Genomic DNA, 25,528 nt, shown 5'->3' on the forward strand with positions numbered 1-25,528 from the left:
GCTGACTGGCTGAATGACAGAATGAATGACAGGCTGCCTGGTTGGTTGTTTGGTGGACTGACTGGATGACTGGGCGTCTGAGGGATGAGATAGCGGTAACTCACTTTGTGCTTGTGGCTCCTGCATGCTGCACAAGACAGCCACTTTACCAAACAACAGATCACAAGTCAGGTATCTTAAGGCGACAGTAGTGGAAATGGAGGACAAAAAGGACAACAAAAACAACAAGACTGGACAAGATGACTGCAATTAAATAAAAGAAAGGATCTGACAGTGGAAGCACTAGACAAGGGTACATGTATGATATGTACTTAAAATGTCTCTCTGATCCAAGTTGATACTTGTATTTACCTAAATGTTGATTAAATATATATCTGACACCTTGAACTAGCAGGTGGTTTAAAGAAACACTTCACCCCTCAAATAGCCATTTGTATTTCAGTTAGGCACCCCGTGATACACTGAATTTATGAATTCAATGTATGATATAGTTTTGCTGTTGTTGACCGTGGCATGTGAAACCAGTTTCCTCACAAATTCTCCATAATAGGGGGTGTGATAAACAAAGGTTTATTTGGTGTGAAGTATTGCTTTAATGCCAGCGCTGGCTAAAAGTGGCTAAAACATGCTTCTTTTCCTGCTCCATAATATGTTTAATCCCTCTGTTTGTTGCCGGACTCCTGCAGCCATCGGGAACAATAAGAAGCCTTTACTGTGCTCATCTTGTGACTGGCTGCATCAGGAATGGCTGACTGGCCTCCAACCTCTTTCCTCTTTAAACCACATGGAATTAAAATCACATTAATCAGCAGGAGTGTTGGGTATGCTGCTTATGAAATAATAGTGATTGTTATTAGTTGGCTTGCTGAGAGCATAAATACAGACTACTTTTCCGTTGTAACTCTAAACCTAGCAGTGGGGTCCACCTAGGACTGAGGTTAATAACAAATATACAAACTGTACACAGTAATAGAAACCAAACACTGTTGATGTCCAGCATACTTTTCATGTTTTTGTTTGATAAAAATACTTACTTACTTAGTACTTCCACTTTTCGTGTCACTTTGTCATTTCCTCTTTCTTACAGATGGGAATGATCATATATTGACTTTGATTAACAGACATAAGGATTTTACCTTGAACACTTACCATAATACACAGCATATAACAGTGTTTGAGCCAGCATAGCTGTTGAGTGTAGTGGTATCTATTGTTCTCAAAATTATTCACTATGAAATGCACCTATTTAGACAGTGTTATGTTGCTATGTGTTCACACCTGACAATTAAAGGTAAACATATCCGATATCCTGTAAACTGATCCTGTTAACAGCTCTGTGTCTCCTCTGTTCATTGTTTACCAACAAAAAAACTGTTGCAAAACGACCCAGAGAGGCTGTAGAGATGGGGCATTTATGTTGTAAGGGGGTCATTCTCACAATGACGCAGGTACAACCAGGGGCGAAAATCCCATTTCATAGTTAGGGGGGACACTAAACAGTAAAATTTTAGAGAATAATTCCGGGGGGGAGGGGGGCAAGGAAAAAAAGTTGTAGCCTGTCTTTTATACAGCATCTTTTACCGCAATTTGACGCTTTAATCTTCTCTATATCTCTCCAACAGGCAGAGTGAATGTCTATACTAACTAAAGTATACATATATATATTTATATATATTTATATTTATATAGTATTTATATATAAATACTACTGCATTGTTCAAAAATTATTAATTGTGTCTCAAATGATTCTAGGGGGGTTCAGCTTTACTGAAGGGGGAGTCATGTCCCCCCGGTCCCTCCCGGGATTTATGCCCCTGGGTACAACCACACATCCCCTGTTCTCTCTCCCTTGATGGTGACTGAAACAGTGGATGGAAACTTGGGTTGGTGGCGATGTTTTCAGTTGTAGCACTCTGTGACATGTCATCACCTCTCTTTTATCTCTAATTCTTCCTGATACACAGCGCTGACAGAGCGAGTGCCAGTGAAATGTTTTCCACACTAATCTAGGCGAGATAGAGCAGCACAGGAAGATGGAGAGAGGGAAAAAAGTTTACCAGTAGAATATCTGTTTACCGCAGCAGCTTGTCAGTGCAAATAAACTGAATCTACGATGAACACAATGTAGGAGCCTCTGCTCCACCCTTCACCCCCACCCACCCTGACAGAAGATAGACCCAGCTCTGGAGCCACTGATTAACTTCATACACACAAACCTCTATAAACACACATCCTCTGACTAAAACACCACCCACAAACTCATAACATCAGTCTGGTGTTTGCGCCTAAGCTTTTATCTATTCACCGCACAGCCTACCATAATGCATTATTTATATTCTGGCTATAAAGGTCAGTGGCGATGACGTTAACGTCTCTGAATGGGGATCTCAAAAAGGTGATTATATGAAGGGAAGCCTGCGTGCAAGCCATGAATGTTAATCCTACGGTTTTATTGGCTTCTTGGGATATTGAAAGCAATGCAGGAAAAATGCAGAGTGACTCCCTCCCCCACTGCGGTTGTATTCATTTGTTTATTGCAGAAAGCAAACCGATCAGAAGAAAAATGTCTTAAATGCTTCTTGATGCGTATTTGCATCACTGTGGCCTCAACTGGCCCAAGCACTCCGCTCTTTGTGGTTTCCATTATGATGGTGTTCAGATTGCAAAGCCAAAGGTGATCCTGTTGGCTGACAGTCATCCCTGACCACAGTGTAATGGGCAGTCTCCAGCTGTCATTCCAGGATGCAACCGGCCTGACGTGCTGGGATAATGTCAACATGCTAACATGTATAATGTTTATCATAAATCTCTGATTAGTAATTTAGCATGACTTGCTATTAGCACTAACCACAAGATGCAGCTGAGGCTGATGGGTAAATGTAGCCTGGAACCTTTCAGTTCATTTTTGATTTCCTGAGGGCATTATCAAGCAATTGGTTGGATTTACAACCAATCAGAGCAACAAAACATGACATGCAACCAATCAGAGCAATGAAATGTGACCTACAACCAATCAGAGCAATGAAATGTGACCTACAACCAATCAGAGCAACGAAACATGACTTGCAACCAATTAGAGCATCGAAATGTGACAAATTTCAAAAGAAATTGGACTCATTTTTGTCTTTTGGATTTTGGAACCAATAACTTCTTAGCCTTTAGATGAACTTTCCCTTCTGGCACATCCTCACCTGTCTCACTGCACAGCCATGCTGGTTGTCACCTAGGCTGCATATTGGGTTTCTTCCCCTATCCAGTTTCATGTGTTTGCGTGTCTCGTTGTCATTTACAAGGTGAAGTACATGAGGAAGTTGTCCAATCACAGCCAAGAGATAGAACATGTTGAGTCATCGAGCAAAGGAACTGCTTTCAATGCCATGTCATCTGTCTGCCCGGCTATCTGTCTGTCTATCGAGCTGGATGGGAAATTGACACCACCGACCAGACAAATGACCCTATATCTTTGCCAGGGGATGGCAGTTTTTGCTGTTTATCTACAAGCTGCTTTGGCAGGCAGCCACTCTGTATGTTTGGAGGTCTCTTTCAATTCAAAAGAGAGATAGTGAGCTTGGATGATACTGAAAAAGCAGGTGAAATTTTCTTTCCCCCAATCAATCAGACATGGCTGATCAGTCAAAACAAGGTTTTGGTTTTCAGCTCTTCATATCACAGCTCCATTACTCCCTGTAATATTTAAAATTGATTTGCAGTATTACGAATTGGGTTTTAAGAGTTATAACTTCAATTAAATAACCAGGAAAGCTTGGTTCATGTGTTTCTAAAGTGTTACAGTTTGTATTTGCATTGTCTTCAGTGTGAGGATCATCCATCCTGTTAAAGTTACAGACGGCCGACTGACTTGACCTTATCGATTTTCTCTCTTTCTGTCTTTCTCCAGACCTCCTAAATGGAGCCCAGGAGAAGTGCGAGCTGCCGCCTTTGGAGGGTTTCCCTCACTGCGAGGGCAAGATCAAGGTGAGTCACACGCACAAACACCCATAAAGACAGCCTCTCCACCTCACTCCATGTGTCTGTTTTTCTATCTGTGAATAGGTCATTTTGAAATAAATAAAATCAGAAAAAGGTGGCGAGAAAAAGAGTACCGCCTACAGAAAGTCAAACTACATAAACAGAGAAGATGGCATCACACGCCCACACTTGGTTGACTGACAAAATCTCTTCTTGGAAGAGCAGAGCAAAAACGGCGGAAGTATAAACAATGATCTAATTTTATGACCACCATAACGGTCCCCATGTGTGGGGAATACTAAACTTCAGACAGGTTTAATTTCACTTTTAGGGGCAGTCGGGCCCTAGAAAGCCCACACACTGACACAGGTGCATAGACACACACACACACACACACACACACACACACACACACACACACAGATGTATGCACGATTTCAATCCAATGTCTCTGTTTTTCTATGTGTGTGTGCTGGTCTCCCTGGAGCTGATAGGGCCCTATCATACACACCATCTGCTCAGCCAGTCCCAATCCTCCACTGATACTGTCAGCATTTCCAACTGGGCGCCAGGCGATGCCAAAGCCTGCTCTACACATACACACTGTACACAAGCCTGTTATTTTTCCAGAAAGGCATCAAAATTAACTAAACTGTTTTTCCACAGCAGTTTTACTATCAGTACACAGTTAGTAACATCTGACAAATCCATGTTCTCACTTTATAGAGCTCTTAGGTTGCCATTTAAACAAATATAGTACAATCTTCATGCCTTCGCCATCCAAGTGACTCTGATCCAAGCCCATCTGCCAGGTCTCCCCTCTGTGAACAGCTTTGAAAACTCGATTTTATATCTCCCCTTGTGCTGCTCCCTTAGGTTACTGTAAGTCAGCATGCATGATGTACTCTAGCCTACGAACTAAGGAGGGTTGCTGTCAGTCCACATCTGAGCTCAACAGCCCTTCCACTTCACATGTATCTTCACATGTCATTCAGTGCCACAAAAATCTGCCTGCTAGGGATCTAGTCAGAAGAGAGGACATAGAGGAATATTTGTCCAAACACTGCTGCTCCTTCTTCTCCTGCCCTTTACTTTTTACTGTTCTTCTTTTTTGGAAGATTTACTGAAGATGCATGTTCTTCCGTCTGAGTCAAGAATACCATTTTCACATTGATTTATTTCCACACATTCACACATGAGAGCTTCCCCAGAACAACCTTCCTCTCTTCCTGTTGGCCGCTGAGCAGTTCCACTGGATGACTTGCACATGTATCTGATGAAAGGGAAATATTCTCCCTTTATTTTCAAACCCCAGATTTTTCCATTTGATTTCAGGGATTGAAGCCAGTGACTTTTAAGTTACAACCCTGCAGCTTCTCTAACCTCCAAGCCACAAAAACAGCCTGGACTATATCCACGAGGGTTGTGAAAACTAGATAGGCAGCTCCTGCTATAGCTTTTGCCACTGTGCATTATGCATTCCCTCAGCATCACAACCTGCCCACACAGCACAGTTGCTGGTAAACTGCAACATCAACTGGACTTTTTTTTTGTACCCATCCAAAGAGCTCCATTACTAGGATGGAAAAAGCTCTAAATGACAGTTTGAAGTTACTTAACAGCTGCTGATAAAATACATTTGGCTGCTATAAACTCACAGTGGGCTCATATTTTACAGATATTAAAGTTTGAGTGAGTGGAGGGGGTGATTTGGGTGAGAATGCATGTGGGGCCCAGATTTAATCTTCCCTTCTTTCCTCTTCCTCAGTGGATGAGGGAGATGTGGCGCTCAGACTCCTGCTACGGCAACTACGGCGTGGATGGATCCACCTGCTCCTTTTTCATCTACCTCAGCGAGGTATGTGTGCATGTATATGTGTTAATTATAAATGTGTGTTTGAGTTTCTGAGGGAATTGCAAGTGTATTTGTGCCCAAAAAAGGCTGAAGTAATACAACAACTAAAACGCAATAAATGGCTCCACTAAGCTGGGAAAAGTTTGACTGATCGCAGCAATTAATACGCCTATCTTACATGGAACAAAATCAGCATGGACTAAGCTACATTGCGATATGGGCTTCTAAAGGTTTATTTGTTGATGTTGACAGAAGGGTTTTAAATATTTTAAGGGAGGATTAGTAAAAGGAGATGCAGTCACTAATCAAGTTTCCATTTAAATGTAATGCAAATTGTAACTGAATTTCCACAAAATCCTGGAAAATGCAAATTAATGCACGAATGCAAACAGTTGAAAAATAACAGTTTTTAACGGAAAAACAGAAAAATGTTCCCTGCGTGAAATTTATCTGCTAAACTCACAGGTATACTATGCAGGAATTGTTGGTTACTGTTTGGAAACAGTATCACCAGAAGTGAAAGCCAACCCCAGCTTTGTCTATTTGGCATTTTACTTCGTTATATTTGCATTTTTTTGGCACCATGTCCACTATTTTTTCTTTCTTCCTCTTGTGCTGCTTATTGTCTGGCACTTGGTCACTTCCTTCTTATAAAGTCTCAACCACACCTGCGCACTGTGCCCTGGAATGTTGCGACTACAGTAACATAAGAAGAAAGTACCGTCAAAGAGCAGGGTAACACATTTCTAGTTATAACTGATTGTTGTGAGGAATTGCTTTTGAATGAGTCTCTAAGAAATGAGTCACGAAGAAAATCTTACATAGTTTATCTTTTGAAGGACGAGACAGGCAATATTCTACATTTTCATTATTGTCAATAAAACCCATGACAAGAACAAAAACAACAATGTGTTACTCTGTTTCTCAATACCTGTCGGGGGTCTTTAAAGATAGGTCTCAAATATATGGTTTATTTTTGAATGAAGGCTTTTTAATTTCCTGAATCAGCCGGCAATTGTGTTTTTTTGCAAATGTCACTCAAACAGGAGGAAATAGTGCAGTGGTGGGGAGTATTTACATACTGCCATATACAAATTACAGTGATGATATCCGGTTTCAATACATTTGCATGTTAGTAGGACACAGTCATTGTTGGTTTTGGCCTTTAATGTAAAACGTAGCCTTAAACTTAAGTGTAAAATGCATCTACTAACCTTCATGAATGCTGTATCAGTGGAATTATACTGGGGACATTTGCATTGAACATTTCAATAATTTAGCTCCTGCTCCTGTCATAGTAACTTCCAGTGAGTACAGGAGTTGAGTAATTGCTGGGATTGCTGCAGCATACAGTATTGGCACAGACAACCCAGAAAAATGGAAGGTTCAAAGCCCTGACAACACTCCCGTCACCTGAGAACGATCATATAAGAATGAAGCACTAAAAATAAGAGCAAAGGAGAGAGGTAGAGGGGATTTCATTTTTAATGAGAGCAAATTAGAGTGTGTTGAATAGGACAGTGTGGGAGAATGAGGAGATGATTCAGTGGGGAGGGAGGGTTCTTCTCAGCCTCCAAAAGGAAGACGGACTTTGCTCCCCTGCCTTCGTCTCTACATATCCTTGGCAAACAGGCAAAAGCAGCCGGACCAGCATGGAGGAGTTGTACATTATTGACGAGCACTAACATATAGAAGCTTGTGTTCCTTCAAGGGACACTTTGAGGCTTTTAATATTGCATGATTTATCTTTGCCAGACTAGTCAACATGGCCAGAATCCATTTCTGGTGGTGAAAGTCATTCATTCTATAAATGGGAGTCTGTCAGATAATGATTTGTTTTTACACTTTGCAACACCATGTGAAGACAAAACATGTGCTCATGAGATGCTGTTTTTCAAAAATGTTTTACACTCTTTAAACATTCTTATTCTCTGATCCAGAAAACTGCTCTGCTTCCCATAAGAACTGATTTATTATTTGAAAGATCCTTCATAGATCATAGCCATGATTACCATTCTGTTTGATTTAGATTCTTAAAAGTGTCTCTTCCAGTTCTCCACTGGAAAGCCTGATTTTCATCAAGTGCTGATTCAAGTGATAATCAAGTTTTTCCTCGTCCAATTGTGTGATGTTTTGTTTATAGAAAGTAAGATTTCAGTCATGGCTTCAGCTCTGGAGAGGTCAGAAGCCTGTTATGAATATTGCATATGAGCTGAAAGCATTGCAATGAACTAAGAAGGCACACAGACAGCCTGGCCTGCTCTGTATGGAAATAGAAGTTAGATGGACAACAGCACAATCCATTAGGGGGGAGAAGCCTTTTCTTTCTCGCCTTCTGCTCATGTCCGTCCACTGTTTTTAGATACTTCACAGGGATCAAACATTTCCTATGAAGAGCTGCAAAGATTCGAAATGTCTCTGTGTTTCCATCCTGCTAATCTCCCAGCACTCAGCCTCCTGGTCATGTGATGTCATGGTTGCCATGACAATTTGCATGTATTTCCATTTAGAATCTTGCTGCTCTCCATCCACAGCGGCTCGCCTTTTTTGAACACACACAGACGCTCAAACACACACCCTTTGCCACATGTAATTCATACTTGTCGACCACCACATTAACCTTGCAAAGAGGAAAATCGGAAAGGGCAACATATGATGATGGATGTCAGCCGCAGAAGGTCAGGGCTCAACTAGCATGGTGTGTGTGTGTGTGTTGTGGTGTGAGAAGGAGTATAAACACACCTACCATGTCTCTTGCTGCTGAAACACTACTGCTCCATATTCCTGTCTGCAGTCCAAAAGCAATCATGCCTGATACAAGAAGAAGGAAATGCAGAGACAGAAGTAGTTCTTAGAAGTTGCACCTTTTGTTTTGCGTGGACATTTATAACTCACCCTTTGTTTGCTTGGAGAGGTCCACGAGGCATATTTACTTTACTTTCTTCAGCTGCTAAATGGTCAAAGGAAATCACATCACATCACCTCACATCACATCTGCAGCACTGTTTTATCACACACACACACACACACACACACACACACACACACACACACACACACAGGGACTGAGCCTGTAGCCAAGTCAGTACAGTGAGAAAGCTGTGACACTGTTGAGGCTACATAGTTGCTGAGGCCTATATTGTTACCGAACAGTCTGTCTTTAAGATCACATCTGAAAACCAAATCTTATTTGCCTGTAGTCTGAATGCAGCCTGAATAGCTCTCTGTTCAGCACAACAACAGGTACAAAACAGCAGTAGTGTGACAGTAACACTCACAATCCTTTAGTTTCCTTTCACAGCAATAATATAGGTGCTGATATTTTATCTCTCATTCATCTCATTCAACCACTGATTTCTTTGTTGTGCTGTAACTAATATTTTCCGTACACAATGCCTTCATTTAGTGACATGAATACACTATTACAGTTTCAAAGGTGTTTTGTCTTCAGCCCATAATCCAAGGTCAGCAGCAGAAAACCGTTTATTTTGTGCTCCGTTTCTCTCCAGACATGTGCAGCACGTGTCAAAACAGCCTGGGATCAGATCTAATTTCGCCCCTCTTGATGCAAATCAGATGGATTGTTGCTCAGTGACATCTGTAGTCTTAAAAAATACCCTGCTAAATTGAAAAACATCATTAACACAATTATTTGTGCCCACCAGGTGCAATGGAGAAGCGAAAGCAAGAGGGAATGGTTTTGCATGTGGTGGCCACAGATGGTTGCTCTCTCCTTACCCTGTGACTGATTGTTCTCCAGTTTTGTGTTCTTGTCACTACTGGTAGAATGAGGCGGTTCCTGCAGCCCAATATGGTTGCACAGGTAGTCCTGCTCTTCCATGGATGGCACATCATATATGTGGTCACAGGATGGTTTGCTGTGTCTCCCAGCACTCTCTCAGCCCAGCACCATGCAGCTCAATTGGCATTCACCAGACAACATTAGAATTGTCAGGTCAGCCATTAGCGCCCTGTTCTCTTCACAGACGGGAGCAGGATCACACTGAGCACACGTGACAGACGTGAAAGAGTCTAGAGATGGTGAACATTATGCTGCCTGTAACATCATCCAGCATGACCGGTTTGGCAGTGGGTCAGTGATGGTCTGGGGAGGCAGATCCTTGGAGGGTCGCGCAGACATTTATTTAATAGTCAACGGTACCCTGACTCAGAGTGATTGTCAGCCCTTAAGCTTGTGCAGTGGGCCCTGGGTTCCTCCTGGTGCAGGACAATGCCCGGCCTCATGTGGCCAGAGTGTGTAGGCAGTTCCTGGATGATGAAGGCATTGGTGCCATTGACTGGCCCTGTCATTCCCCTGACCTCAGTCTAATTGAGCACCTATGGGATGTTATGTATCGGTGCATCTCACGCTAGTTCTGGGAGGAGATCCCCTAGGTTACCATCTGCCAACACATCAGGAGCATGCCCAGATGTTGTCGGGAGTGCATACAGGCATGCAGCAGCCATACACACTGCTGAGTCACATGATGAGTTGCTATGATAAAGTCATACAAGTTGGATCAGCCTATGATTTCATTTATTTACTTTGATTTTCGTTGTGATTTTTGGATCCAGCCCTCAGTGGGTTAATGATTTTATAATGTTATATAATGTACATCTTTGTTCATCAAGATCTGATGTGTAAATAAAGTGTTCCTGTAGTTTTTTGAGCAGTGTATTTGTTTCCAATAAACTGAAACCTTTTTTTGTTTTGTTTTGTTTTGTCAGGTTGAGAACTGGTGCCCACGCCTGCCCTGGAGGACAAAGAACCTGAATGACGAAATAGACAGGAGGGGACAGGTGAGAAACACATCATGCAGCTCAGCTGCTCTTCGGAGATGAGCACTCATCTTAAGATGTTGCCTGTAGCAAGACAGCCAACAGTCTCGCCGCACTATTACACTATAAGTTCACTTGGCACCCCGACGAGAGAAAATGGTTATCTGGATGTGTTTGAGTGTCAGATTACATTTTAAGTGTAACAGTTGTGGTCCAAGTGGCTTGAATGTATTAATTCCAAAGAGGCTTGTATGTGTGTGTGAGGCAACTCCAGACTTTGTGACAGCAAGTTTTTCCATTAGCATAAATTTTTAAACTGAGTCCTTCTCGATGTTAAGTCCCACTCCATCATCCTGACACCACAGAGGAGAGTGACACTCAAAGCCGTTTAATGGGATGTTTAATTTTAAGAAACACTCACACTAATATGGGTTTTTAGTACGTATTTGTTTAAAACGTACCAAAATGGCAGTAAAGTGAGCGAGGTAATTCCCCCTGCAGTGTCTGTGATCATAGTTTAAAACAAGGCAGTAAATGAACGAGCAGGCTGAGGCTGATCCACAGTGTCAACATGCCTCAAAAGCATAAAAGAGCAGAGCAGTTCTCGTAGACCAAAGCCAGAGTGACGGGACCTTGGGACAAATCTGGAATAATGATCTTCTATCCCTGCCAATGCACCAGCTCACTCAAATCCCACTTAGAGCGCCTCTCCGGGCCGTCGGGCTCGTGCGCAGCCCACAGTATCAGCGCTCTTCGCAAACACACCCCCTTCCCTCTGCTGCGGGTGAATCAATATTAAGTACTCTTCATCCCCTCTCTGGATGCATCAACAGCTCTGAGCCCTCTGTGGTGGGGAGATGCCATTTGACAGGCTTTGGAGATTTTAATTCAGGCCCAGATTTTAATAGGTTCAGTCTGTGGAAGTGATTTCCTGTCGTGATGAGGGATGCTAATGCCCTGCAACAGCCTTGTTTCAGCCACCTTAGCAGCTGGTAATGGCACTGTGGTTTCTGCCTCTTTCACTCTGTCTTCCTCTGACCAGCTCTGTCTCAGTCACGCCTTCTCTTTCTTCCTCTTAGGCTGTTCTTTGAGATTCCATATCTGGAAAAGCACAAATGAAAAGTGTTGATGTATTCAGATGAGTTAAATTACAGTGTAATGTGATTCAGCATATTCTGGGAATGTGGCTGACAGTTGCCTCGGTTTCATTTCCTTATTTTGTATGACATCACCTTGATGTCTAGTTAGTCACCATTCTTGGAACACAGAATGGGCAAGGTGCAACACATAGATGATTACAGCTTCACTGGTTTTCCTTGACAGCTTCCTTCAATAAATAAACTTATAGACATAATGTGCATTAATGGCTCCTGCTGTTTCTGATTTTAAAAAAGTCCTTGTGTTTCCTTTCTCATCTCCTCTCCTCTCCTCTCCTCTCCTCTCCTCTCCTCTCTAAAGCCCTCTTATAAATGAGCTATAAAAGGTATGACTGATGTATTCACTCCTTTCAGACTACACAGCCACAGTTCACGTTTGCTCGTAACACAGAGGGCTCTGCACTCTGAATGCTCCAGTGTTTGTTGTTCTGTCACCATAAAAACAGCCTCTCTGAGTGCAGTATTTTTTCCTCACAGTTTTTACTCCAAAGATTTATATTAAGGTTTGTTTGATACTTTGCTCTCAGGAGAGAACTCAAACATGCGCACTTGTTTGTGTGCCCTCAATAAATAATTTCCTCTGCAGATGTCTGTGACAGTTTATGATGGTTATTATCACCTCAGCAGAATCACTCGAATTCAGGCGTCAGTGATTACAGAGAGATTTCTTGGACAAATAGGACACATAGAGACTGACAAATGGTGAAGCATATTAAACATTCAACATTTATTCGTCCACATATTTAATCTGTCTGCCAATGTAAGGTGCTGAAATCTAATCTAATCAGTGTCTTTACAGCTTACACTTAACATTATCTGGTATATACTGTACAGCAGGAGCAAATGTACACAGGCTGGTATAACTGTTTCACGCTGTGTCTACAGGCGGAGGTCCGGACCAGTTTCGAAGAGCTTTACCGTGTGATGTCACAGCGCGAGGAGTTCCGCTGGATGATGCTGAGGATCAAACGCATGGCTGAGCCGTGGGTCAGCGCCATCCGCTCGCTGGCTGCCAAGCAGAACCTGGCCAGGCGTCGGAGGAAGAAGGTAGGCATGACATGCAGCGCATCGTAGTACACTGGAGAAATCAAGCGAGACAGACTGACTAGACGGCGTTAAGAATATTGAATGAGAAGCTTTTGTGAGCTGGATATACTGCAGGTGTAATTAACACATCAGCTGGAGACAGAATACCATATAAACTTGTCACACATTATTAATTTAACCAGCCAACAGACACACACACACACACACCCACAGAAACAGGTGCACATAGATATTCCAAATTCACTTTGCTCCCATAAAAAATACCACAACTGAATTTTAATCAAGCCATTAGCTCAAAATTTAATGTTTACCTCTCAAAAACTTTTGGAAAACACCACCCCTCAGCTTTCAGCCTGTTGAAATACAGACACCAGGCAGGTATGCACACACACACTGACATATAGTACCGCCCTGCTTTTGCTTAGGGAAGAAATGGTGGTGGGAAAGGACTGACATGGATATTCCATTGTGTCCCAAGCTGTTAGCAGCTCTCAGCACTGAATAATGTACTCCACACTTTCCACTGGCCTTGTGAATAATTCACATCACATTCCCGTGATACCTTGGTGCTGATGCAAAGCAGCATCCCCTTTAACAAAGCAGAGTGTGCAAGCAACAAGCATTTATCCATCTATCCATCCATCTATAGTGTCTGACTTATCCTTCCTTCCTTTTCTGTGTGTCAGTTTAATCTATTCAGTCTATAATTAAACAAAGAATGTTTTTTTCTCCAGATACTTTCAAAGCCAGCTCTTTATTTCAGCCGCTAATCTCTTTTGGATATTAATCCGCACTATTAATCCTTGACTGGTGTGTTTTGGGGCTGGCTGTCAACAATGAAAAATGTGTCGGTCACTTCAAACAAAGCCTGCTATTACTTCCTACTCCTGCTGTGGAACACTCTGTTCCCCTCAGCAACTGAAAACCATCCTCTGTGTGTGTGTGTGTGTGTGTGTGTGTGTATGTATGTGTGTGTGTGTGTAAGTGTAACTTGCATGTGCTTTTCTCAGCATGTGCACTGTGCACCTGACAGCATACAGGGACAAAGTGTAATTGCTTTCACAGTCTCCTACTGGGATAAACATGTTTTTTACACTCTCAATTTAAATCTTTTCCAATAGGAAACCAGTGGGGTGTCTTTGAATTATTTGTCACCATTTTTCTGTAAGCAGTTTCAATGTTATTTTTCTACATTAATCTGCGTAGGAAAGAAAGAAAGGGCATCCAGATGTCACAGATCTCGTTTAGCTTGCTTACATTATACATTCATGCTCATTAAGGCTCTGTAAGTGTGGCTCTTTTCAAGCTAGCTTGTGCCGCACTAGCCTTGATGAGACAATCTCATAGACACCCTCATCAGGTATACAGCATTCTTATTAAGTGTTCTCCTTGAATTATTCACACAATAATGTACAGAAGGGCCAACTGTAAAACTGTGGTATTAAAAACAATGTTTAAAACTAGCTAAAATGGAAGGAGTCTTTGTCCGTTTGTGTGTCTGTCTTGGATTTTCGTGACAACTGTTCATCTGGAGTGTAAATTCTACACTGCATGAATAATTAACTCATTTTATTGCATGCCTTTTCTCTCCAATCAGATCCTTGTGCACTTGGGCCTGCTGACCAAGGAGTCAGGCTTCAAAATAGCAGAAAATGCCTTCAGTGGTGGCCCGTTGGGCGAGCTGGTCCAATGGAGCGATCTCATAACCACGCTGTACCTGCTGGGACATGATGTTCGCATCTCCGCCTCCCTGGCTGAGCTCAAAGAGTCAGTAGCAAACACACGAGCACTATGATAATCCTTAAGTTAATACTGTATGTTAAGAAAACACACCTGTCATATACTCCACCTGCTTGCTCTGAGTTGGACTGCACTGCAAGAGACACACATGCTTAATTTCAAAAGATCCCACCTTGATTAGTTTTCCCTAGTCTCAGTCAACAAAGGTCATTCTATGTGACATCAGTGGGATGCTCTTTTGAGCCAAACAGCCTAAGCCAATAATACTGATTGTTGTGTGTCCAGTGTAAGTCTGCACAACAGATGCTTTAGGTCAGATATTATAGTATTTGGGAGGGAGAAACAACAGTTTTGTATCAAATTTGCTGCATCTGTGCTTTATAATCCAACCCTGGGTAACCTAAAGTCAAAGCACATTTTGATTGGCACGTTTCTTTACATGTAGGTAAACCAACAACCTCTCTGTATTTGTTTAAGTTTATTTGACTGTGGTACACAAATGTCTGTAAGCCAACTACAAACTTTAAGCTCAAACAGGCAAGCTGACACACCTTGTCCAGTGGGTGCATACTGTTTGACATGGATACATTACTGTGTGGGCAGCTGAGCCGACTAAGAATCTTCGCTACAGTATCTCTACCTTTTTAAATTTTTAAATTGGTACTTCTATCAGATATGCAAGTGAAACATTCAGTTTGGGAACAGGTTTATCCCATGTTTGCTTTAAACCTGCACTGTATGTATGATCTCTATACCTGAATTCAACAAATATCCAGAGGTCTGTCCTTGGAAATACTAGTACGTCTTGAAAATTGCATCAGACAAAGACGTCACCACTGGACTTGGGATTTTTCTGTCTAAATGCATTGTTTAGTTTTAAAATATTTCTATCCAAACGTCTAAAATTTTCATGTGGTATTAGAGTGAACAAAATGATCTTCCCGGAGTGTTTCTCCCAGCTTTATTACCAGCAGCAGCAGCAGCACGCTAACATTTTGAATGATGAAAGTTTATTTCAATCCGAATTTTCTTCCCAGGATCATGCGCAAGGTCATGGGGAACAAGTCCAGTTGCCCAACCCAGGGTGACAAAGTGGTTGAGCTTATCTACATTGACATTGTGGGCCTCACCCAGTTTAAGAAGACGCTGGGACCCTCCTGGGTCCACTACCAGTAAGTACATTTATATGGATCTACCAGCTGGTGACTGTGAGTGATGGACGCACAGTTCTCTGCAGTTTGGGTTCTTGTCTGCAGTGTGCGGGAAACGTGTACAATGGGTTGAGCCATTGACGGGTAATTTACCTTGAACTGTAAATGTGTGAGTAAGGCCACACTGTTTCCATTATCTCCAAATGAATTCAGTAATTTGTAGATTCCTTTAACCTTATGCTGCCACTGCCAACTGTTGTTTCACAGCCTCTCTCACATATGCAAAGGGCATTGGGTTGAGGCTTGTCTGGCACTTGCCAGCACAATGAGTCTATTTTCTGCTCATACATTACCACAATCTCCCCAAAGGCCGTCAGTTGTTCGCAAGGTTTTGAATCTATTCTTTCTCCGATTGCTCCGCTGAGGACCGTAGACGAGGCCTTCCCGGTTTGTTTTGAAAAAGCTCTCATCAGCTCCGACTGACAGGAAAAGAGAAGGAACAATAAGTCTGGGGCACTAATGGCCCCGCTGGTTCCTCCTGCTTGTCACCAGGTTTTGTTTGTCTGCGACATAACACCTTAAACTGCATCCGCTCCCTTTGTACCCCGAGGAAATTGATTCGGCCTCAGGCGTAATGTAAGGTCCAGATGCTGTTTTCTGCATTATTTCTCCTACCATTATTGAACACTTATGTCAAAGCACTTAATGTCACCGTGCTTTGTGAAACAAGACCTAGACTATAGGTTGGCACATTTTTCCGTGCTCTTTCTTCTTCTGCTAAATGTAACCTATTCTGTTTCCCCGCATCGCCTTTCTGCCAGAGTGTCTTTTTACTTTGCTGTCTCCTGTTAGTGAATTACATCTTTGCCTTTGTGGCCTGGGACTCCCTTTGTGAAACCATCTTCTCTTGACTTTATATGTCACGCAAGAAGTGAGGGAGAGAGAGATCCCATGGACAGAACATGCCAGATTTGTTTGCATATCAGACCCCAAATCCTTGCGAGCAATAAACTGTGTCATTATTGTTCCCTTCTCTCTGGTTTATTCTTTGTGTTTGGGGACAAAGCAACCAAGTCTGTCAGGCCCGTTAGTGATTAATGTGTTTTGTTATTGCCCCAGTCTTCTGGCTATCTGTCTTACAGTGCTGTATCGCTGTGTTACATACTACTCTGGAGGAATGGGAATGCTCTGAGCTGTTGTTCTCTGGGTATAAACCAGAACCAATGTTGCCCTATTGTTCTATTTCATTTAATCCTTTCATCCAATAACTGAATCGGGCAATGCACTTTGATCTGCATCGTCGAGGCTGCAGAAATTGTGCCAGTGTGTACCAGTTCCAGATTTGGTGTTGACGGCAAAAACACAGAAATGAAACTGGACATGTGACGAGTTAGTCATCAGCTGCGTGTGTTCCACAAGTTTGATTTCATCATTTCTCGTCTGACTTCCATTTTCCTTTGTCACTTCCTCACTGTCTTCTGCCAGACACTTTGTTTTGACACAACACTGTCTGTATGTATTGCTGGTGTGTGTGTATATGGGGGTGTGATTCATGCCACTGACTTTCATTCATCCACAGTGTTGAGAACTTTGTGGTGCAGGCAGTAACTGGCTTGGTGTGGGTTGCAAATCACTTAGTGGCAACATGTAAAAGTGAGAGCTGCACCACATATTGTTATTTTGTCATTGTGAAAGACTGCTATATTGCACTTTGAGGTATTAAATTACATTCTATGTTACTATGTCTGCTCTGCTCTCCGACACGTCCCTCTGCTCTGCCTGTGTCTGCCTTCGTATGAGTAGAGCGTGCCGCATGAGCACACACTGGCAGGCTTGTTTGTTTGATAGATGAAATTGCGGTCAGTCCTAAAACAACATATGAGTTAAAACCCCAAAGAACATTCACTGCATATTGGAGAGGACGGTACAACTGGACTGAGAATTACTTGTGTTCGCTTTGTTTGTCGGTCGCTTCTTGCCTGGCGACTATGGTGGTGCTGCAGTGTGGATCTCACTCACTACTGGTCAGCCATTTGCCATCCTGATGCACATCCATGACAGCTTAATAGATATCGTACTTTTTTTTTTAAAAAGATTATTTTAATAATTGATGATTATAAAAGTAGCGTAGCTCCCTCGTCTGAAGACAGACAAGACAGATGAGTGTAGAAAAGAATATTCAACAAAAAAAACCCCAAAAGAACAAAGGCTGCAGTATATTACGACTAAGAATGAATGAGCTAATACATTTTGTAAGAAAAAAAAGATTGTACAGCAAAGTGTTATTGACATCAACAGATGGAGCAATCAGTTACTGCCCTCCAGGGATAAGCAAGTCAGAGTTTTTGGAGGAAAAAGTGTAAGAAGTGTCCTCAAAGTTGCCAGAACTCTGTGTGATTTATATTTGAGGTCACAAGTCAGTTTCTCCAGAGTAAACACAGCTGATATCTGTGATAACCACATGTCAACCTTGGGGACCTGTGTAGCAGACCATTGGAGCAAGATGCACTTTTTAGCCACGTATAAAATACTTGTTAACAAAGATTTGACATCCTTATCAAAGAAATGTCCGATTTAATGTTAATTTAAGTCCGCACTGATGCGTAGCCATGCCAACATAGTTGTTTTGCCGGGGTTTTAGGAGTGGAGAGGAGCAAAGTAAAACAAACTATGATGTACTCTTGGAAGTGATGTGAGGTTACTACCAGTTAGCCAGCCATGCTAATGTTTGCCATTAATGTTGCTGAAGGCGTCTGGTTCAGGGGAGGTTGATTAAATACTCATGTTCAAAGGAGAAAGTAAGCGTGTCAACAGTTTTATATCATAGGTGTTAATTTATTGCTTAATAATAGTTATAAAGGATAACAATTGAGGTTTAAGTCTGTTAGGTGGAGCACATTGTCAATAAAAGTGAATACTTGTGGTCCATTAGAACATCTGAAAACAATCAGATGTTATTAGCTGGATGACAATCGCAGTAAGATAATCAGTAACATGCCGCGTTCTGTGGCGTCCTTGAAGTTTTTTTTAACCAAACCCTGCTCAGCTTAATGCTTTTATAAGACATGTGATTAAGTGATATGTCTGTTTGTCATGCAGCTGTTGAGTTTGGCCTTGGGGCTATAGAGACATATAACACACCCTCAGGTAGCTTCATGTGAAGCAAAAATCCCTATCTGATATCTCTATTTCCTAATGACCCATATGGGAGCATTTTATTTATTGCCTGTTTCACATGGGAGATAATCATGGCAGGAGAGAAAGCTATCATTTACAACAGCTGTTGTTATACATTACCCATTTGGGATCACTTTAGGTGTATTACATTATAGTGAAATTACACTTCTACTTTGACAACAACATCCGCACTCGGCCCGGCTCGGTTTGGATATTACAGCAAGTGTTACTAAGTGCGTACTTGTTGAGCTGAACAGCCTCAACTCTTGCCACATTATGACGCCCACTGTCAACTCAGCGGACTCGGGATATGTGCTGAAAGCCTCGCTGCAGCCATATTTACATCACGTTATAGCTCCAGCAGCGCTTCCCCATCTGTTGAGGACAGATCTACCGGGGACAGATGAGGGTTGTTTTTCTCCAGAGCGAGTGGAGATGGCATGTGGGCATGTTGTTGTTGTTGTTCTGCTTTCAGTCTAAAGTTTCCTCGTGGTGAATGTGTTTCCCAGCTCTATACTCTCCCAGGGCCTTTCACAGTTCATGTAGCCAGCTGCACAGCATCTGCCCGGGCGGAGGGATGATCACTGGGAGAGAGAGGGGGGATTTTTAGCTGCAGATGTTTATATGTGTGACACTGAGTGTGTATATGCATGCAAGTCTGCTTACACCTGGCTTCTTCCTGTCACTTTATGATTAATGCTGAGTATTTTACCTTCACCCAAAGCGGGAGTCACTTCCTTTTATCCACCCACAAAACTGATCTTGGGCTCAGATGGCCATTAAAAAAATTCTCATTGTTTTAGGATTTTGTCAAAGGAAAAAAATCAGTGAAAAAGATTTGATTAATAGGGTGAGATTGATTTAGAAATGCATGGCCAAGTCAACAGATTGGAATTAGCTTTCCTTTCTTTTAATGGCCCTTTCCCTTCTGAATTGAAAAAGTAGATAGCAAAGGACGAGACAGACCGGATGTAATCTAGAAGTGAGTAACAATGAGCGAGTTAGTGAATGCAGAGCATGCAGTTTAAGGTCATGAGCGAGCGGCTCCCTGCATATATACACCATTCCTTCTCCTGGTTGTGGTCTAATTAATCCTGTGCTGTGACCTTTGAGTCAGCCGTGATGTTCATTCACAGTCTCACACCTCCACAGGATGGGATTTCACTTTCTCCCTGTCTGAGAGTGGAGGCATTGTTTGGGTGCTTTCGCTATCCTGCTTTTTTATATTGTGTATATGTTATGATTTTTGTGTCACTGCACATATAATGAAAGACATTTTTACAGTGTATTAACTCAGATTTTATTCCTTTAACATGAATGCTACAGATACGCAAAAAAGGGAATGAATTCATGTTTTTGTTTTGTTTTGTTTGATACCACTGAAACGCTCCAGGCCACATGGGATTACACGACACACCAAAATAACATGTATAAATAAAGACTTCCTGTAGCCTACATTCATATTTAGCTAGGAATGGAATAAAATATGTTAAATAAGTATGAAGAAGCAACATAACATCCTGTTGTAAATTGTGGGGTGGAGGACGGCAAAAAGTTAACATTTTTACTTTGAACGGTGATGCCATCTGCCGTTTCTGTTGCCAGTACTCTCAGCCAGCCCTTACTTATTTTACCGTCCTGTGAAGAGTGAAGGTCACTTGGAGAATACTGTGGAAAAGCACTGTGTAGTGGTTTACTTCAGCTCCACTGTAGGTGTGCGCACAAGGTGTGAACTGTTTTTAAGTACATGATAACAAGTCTGAGTGTGTTTGCACAGAGATGATTTATAATGGTGTTTATGGGTTTCATTGATTTCACAAGATGCAAAGCAAATATCCACTGTTATGTTAATGTTAAGCAGTATAAACATGCATCTGTGCCTCAGCCATTAACACATGTCTTTGTGTGATGTTACAGGTGCATGCTGCGGGTGCTGGATTCGTTTGGGACGGAACCAGAGTTCAACCACGCCCACTACGCACAGTCCAAGGGTCACAAGACACCCTGGGGGAAGTGGAACCTCAACCCGCAGCAGTTCAACACCATGTTCCGTAAGTCGGCAGCACGCCAACATGCAAAAACACACACTCTAACCAAATGTGCATCTGCCAACCATCACGAACGGACTAGTAAGATTTAGCTGTAGTATTAAAAAAAAAAAAAAAAAAAAAAGGCCATTTGGCTCAGTTATAGCCTGAGTGCAGGATTTAAAATGTGTTTACCACAGTTTATGTAATGAAAACCAGCACAGAGAACTTTGCTGGTTGATCCGTCCTCTGAGTCAACAAGTTAGGAATGCACAAAGATCCCTGATCCGTCCAAAATACAAAATTCTTCAAGTATGTTGTGGTGGAGGCTGGCTTTCTTCTCTACATAGCTCTTGCATATTTTACTTCAGCAAGTTCCCCACTCTGTTGTTTAAATAAGGTCAAGTTGCCAAACTCTGCTACTTGCAGTATAAATCAGTTTTCATGATCATTACACCCGTAGCTGTTTCCTATATCCACAGTTCCGGTTAGATTTTCTGCTATGAATGAGCTGTTTTGGTTGGAAAAGAGGCATAAAAGAAAATCCAGGGCATTGCTAATGGAATATCATCAAGCAGATTAAAGGAAAGTAAGAGGTCAGACACTCTCCATTTTACTGTGATTATGAATGTAGGACGTAGGGGTTTTATTGCTCTCTGTGTGTGCATCCTCCTACTGTGAAATCACGCTGTAACTGGAGTCAACCACATTTGCTGAGGTGGATGGTGCAGCAGAGGAGAGAGAGAGAGCGGAGCCAGTCTCCCCCCCCCCGGGGTATTGACCTTTTCCCCATGGCTAAGAGAAAGTGAAATGTTACCCCCGCAGTCCCCGTTTGCGAGGTGAGGCCTGGAGCTCTCCAGAATGCCACTGCACCTGAATAGGCCCTTTGTCCGCTGAATAGGGTATGTCTTTCTCATAACACACTGGGGCCCTTGCACAAAATCCAGTTAAGAATCGCTAGGTTAGATGATATCGCTGGTGAAACAAGTGCACAGAGGTTTGGCTGAGTGTTAAAACCACAGAATGGCATCACTTCCAGGCACGAGAGACTATAAAGTTTTCTCCCCTCTCTGCATTGTGCTGTGCAACACCTTACCCTCAAGCTAAAGAGTAGCATTTTACTCCTCAGACAGTCTCACACATTAACACCTCGAAGGATGATGAAGTAGGTATCTGAGGTTTGTAATTGTATCACACCGTGCACACATAATATTTGTACTTGGAGCCAGTTGTGTTTATGTCTGAGCAGGTGCTTGTGTCAGCTTGGATTTACAATGGGTGGAGCTGAATCCTTGAGTACATTTCAGAAGTTACTCCTAAATTTAGTTGTCTAGGAGCTACCTCACATTTACCTCATCAGTCTGGTGCTGCAAGCATGCTCAAAACATATTAAAGAATTTACCTTATATAAATAGGATCCCCTGGTGGTTGAATTGTATTATAAGTCACCCACTGAATGTAGATGTAACAATGGGCAAATCAGGTGCAAGTAGGTAATCTATCCTGGATTTGGATTGGCCCATTTGTTACGATTAGGCAGTGCTCTATAAATCATTGGTTGGGGGAATTGGGAGTATCTGGCTCCTGGCCAATAAGACAAGACACAGCCAAATTGACCTCATTAATCTATTTCAGAGTCTGGATAGAAGGGAGTGTTTTCTGGTGTACAATTTGTGTTTGAATGGGCTGCGCGTCTTCGTTATGTTGGCTCTGTTTCCTAGCACAAGCCATTTATAATCAGGAGAGCTGAATACCTGCAAATATAATTAAGTTAACCTCTCCTAAGAGTGACATGCAAGGATTGAAGTCCTGCCAAATTTAATTTCTTTTCTATGCACCTCATCAGCTTAAAACGGGTTTGTTACAAAGGACTTTGCTATGAGATATAAACCTGGCTACAGAGGGATATATCCAGACTTTTTATCAAATTATTCTACAATCAAGGATGACTTTGAATAATGATCCTTCCTTTAATCCCTACAGTCGCAAAGATATATGCACGGCCAACAAATCAGCTTTGTAAACCAGGTTTCTCGTAAACCCTCGCCGCAGTTCTCCTGTGTGTGTCCCTGCAGTTGAATGCTTAATCCCTTCCAGAAATGATGATTAATACCGGTCAGAGGTCGAGCATAACAGCAGATAGTATTTATCTTTGAGGCATTGCCAACTACGTAATTGACCCTGAGATCTGCCACGCTGATAGTGCCTGTAAAGCTTTGATTGATAATGTCGCTGGCACACCCACTCACTAAAGGTTATCTTTATTTTCCATCTGTGTGGGATCAATACGCTGGTGTCTCTGACTGTCTCTCACATGCCTTACTTACTGTCCAAAGCCTAAATATACTTTTTACACCTTAAACACAAAAATGTGTTCTTGTTTTTCATCATTTCCAGACAGCGAGGAAGAATTTGTTGAGAATGAAGTAGTTTGACACCTCTTATCAGAAGTTAAAACGCAGACGAATGGCTGCCAAGATGTCGCCCTACCTGTTCTCTGCATATCTCTATACTCACTTGGATTTACAGCATTTTGTAATGAAACATTAGTGCCAGAAAAGAACATCTGACCCTTGAACACTTGCCTGCGTCTGTTCAGTGATGCCAGCGGGGGAGAACATTGAGGACGTTATTTTGCTGTAATTGAGCACCTCTCACTATGTTCCTACCCTCTTTCAGTCGAAACCTTTTCAGATGCTCGCTTTGATTGATTGCAGTGGATTAGCATAATGGAAGTGTTGCAGAAAGCTCTAACAGCGAAGTCCAGAAATGCTGTCGGTCTCTGTACATGAATACAATACCACTACTTTTTATTCCAGTACGTGTTTTTTTTTTTTGTTTTTTTTTTTCAATGTATTCACTGAGCGTGGGCGGTTTAATACACCAACATTAAATGTAGTTTGCTGCACCGTAGCTAATTAGCATTATAAGAAGCCTCATTTAAAGAAGGTCATCCACTTTTTAAAAAGACTTTACCTGTTAATATCTCAATTTTTTAAATGATCAAAGCAACTTAAACATGTGGGTATTTGTCGGTGCATAAAACAGGGCCAAGTGCATTTGCTTTGTTTGTCCTCAGACTATGAAATATGGACAACATAAGTGAAAATCAAAGAGCATCTATAGCTTGCTATTGATTGCTAATTGTCTGTTAAGTGAGTTATTTATTCTTGCTGTGGATGTGCTTTCAGACTCGTGTTGTTGTGGTAATTCAAATGTAGAGTGAATTAAAGGAACAGTGTGTAAGATTTAGGGGGATTTAGTGGCATCTAGGAGTGAGGATTGCAGATTGCAACCAGTTGAAACTTCTCCCAGTTAGATTCCTTCAGTGTTGAGGAGGTTTTTACCAGGAGGCAAATTATTTGCAGAGGTCTACTCCTTCCTAAAACAAACCAAACAGAAGATTTTAACTGGTTAAAACACTGAGTTAAAGCAGTTTCATGTAAAAGAAAATCTGTGTTTTTCTGACACCGTTGTAGCAGATGGGCTGCGAACTACGGTGGCTGACCTGAAAAGCTAATGGCCCCATCTAGAGCCAGTGTTTGGTTTGTACATTTTGGGCTACTGTAGAAAAATGGTGATGCAACATGGCGATCTGCTCCCTATGTATAAACAGCTCATTCTAAGGTTATAAAAGCACAGCAATTTTTATTTTCAGGTGATTATACACTAAAGAAAATACTTATTTATACATACTTATTAGTATTTCTCACAATATATCCCCCAAAATCCCACACAATGGACATTTAATTTGAGTTTAAGTACATTTTTCATCATTGTGATGCTGGCAGCACTGTTAGCAACCTGGTACATCCTCAAAGAGCTCACCAGTTAAATCTCAAAGCTGTTGGTGTGAAAGCATTTCAGGTTTAGTTCTTGTATTTTCATCCTTCAGGCCCATTCAGATAAGCTGTCGAACCACACAGTCTTTGATGAGTTTTCAGAATGCTGAAGATTTTAGTGCTGATGATGCAGTTTGAAATCTTTTTTTCTCTGTGTGGCCAGCAGTGGAGAAGTTCTTGTAAAAATGAGCCTGCATACTCAAGTGTTGGTCCGGCATTAATCACATAATACATAGTCTCTGATTTGGGATTACTTTTGCCTGGTGCAGGAGCCACTGTGTGATAATGTAGTATGGTTTGCCTCTGTTGCTGATTCAGTTAGACTTTCCTGCTCCTTTTAAAGGGCACAAAGGAAGCCCCTGAACAGCCCCTCTCACCCTGTCAAAGAAGATATCCTGCCCTTAAGAGAGTAACCGACTTCTCTTCACCCCGCTCCTTCACTTAGCTCGGCCAGGTTGTTCCAATATTGACTCCCATTCTAACAGAGTGAACCCCGGCTAGCTTACGTTGCAACTTTGTTCCCCCCAATTCACAAGTTTGTCAAGAGCGACAAAGCAGCTGCTTCTCCGGCAATGCTGTCCTCCCGGGCTGTTTGTTAGCTAATAGCAAATGAAGCTGTGGCAAGTTGAGTGACATTTTGAGTGGCGGCTCTAGTGGGAAAGGAGGCATCTGTTGCCAAATGCATCAAGAGGGCCTAACACTAATTAACAGCCTGTCCTGTTTACACAGTTAGTTTGGTACATGAGTGTTTGTGCTGCCTCCTCCCAGTGCCGAGGACCATCTC

At 42.1% G+C, this 25,528-nt stretch overlaps 1 protein-coding gene across 2 annotated transcripts in view; it reads left to right on the top strand.

Moving 5' to 3' along the window:
- mgat5 (alpha-1,6-mannosylglycoprotein 6-beta-N-acetylglucosaminyltransferase) overlaps window positions 1-25,528 on the top strand; it is an 86,682-nt gene that overhangs the window by 27,274 nt on the left and 33,880 nt on the right. For both annotated transcript variants that reach the window (XM_033615532.2, XM_033615533.2), the window contains exons 4-10: window positions 3,899-3,975; window positions 5,738-5,827; window positions 10,553-10,624; window positions 12,646-12,807; window positions 14,405-14,574; window positions 15,585-15,719; window positions 20,793-20,926. In XM_033615532.2, the coding sequence (XP_033471423.1) occupies window positions 3,899-3,975; window positions 5,738-5,827; window positions 10,553-10,624; window positions 12,646-12,807; window positions 14,405-14,574; window positions 15,585-15,719; window positions 20,793-20,926 (840 nt within the window). The remainder of the gene's footprint in view (window positions 1-3,898; window positions 3,976-5,737; window positions 5,828-10,552; window positions 10,625-12,645; window positions 12,808-14,404; window positions 14,575-15,584; window positions 15,720-20,792; window positions 20,927-25,528) is intronic.

This window comes from Epinephelus lanceolatus, chromosome 24 (genome assembly GCF_041903045.1).
Source record: "Epinephelus lanceolatus isolate andai-2023 chromosome 24, ASM4190304v1, whole genome shotgun sequence".
NCBI lineage: Eukaryota > Metazoa > Chordata > Actinopteri > Perciformes > Serranidae > Epinephelus > Epinephelus lanceolatus.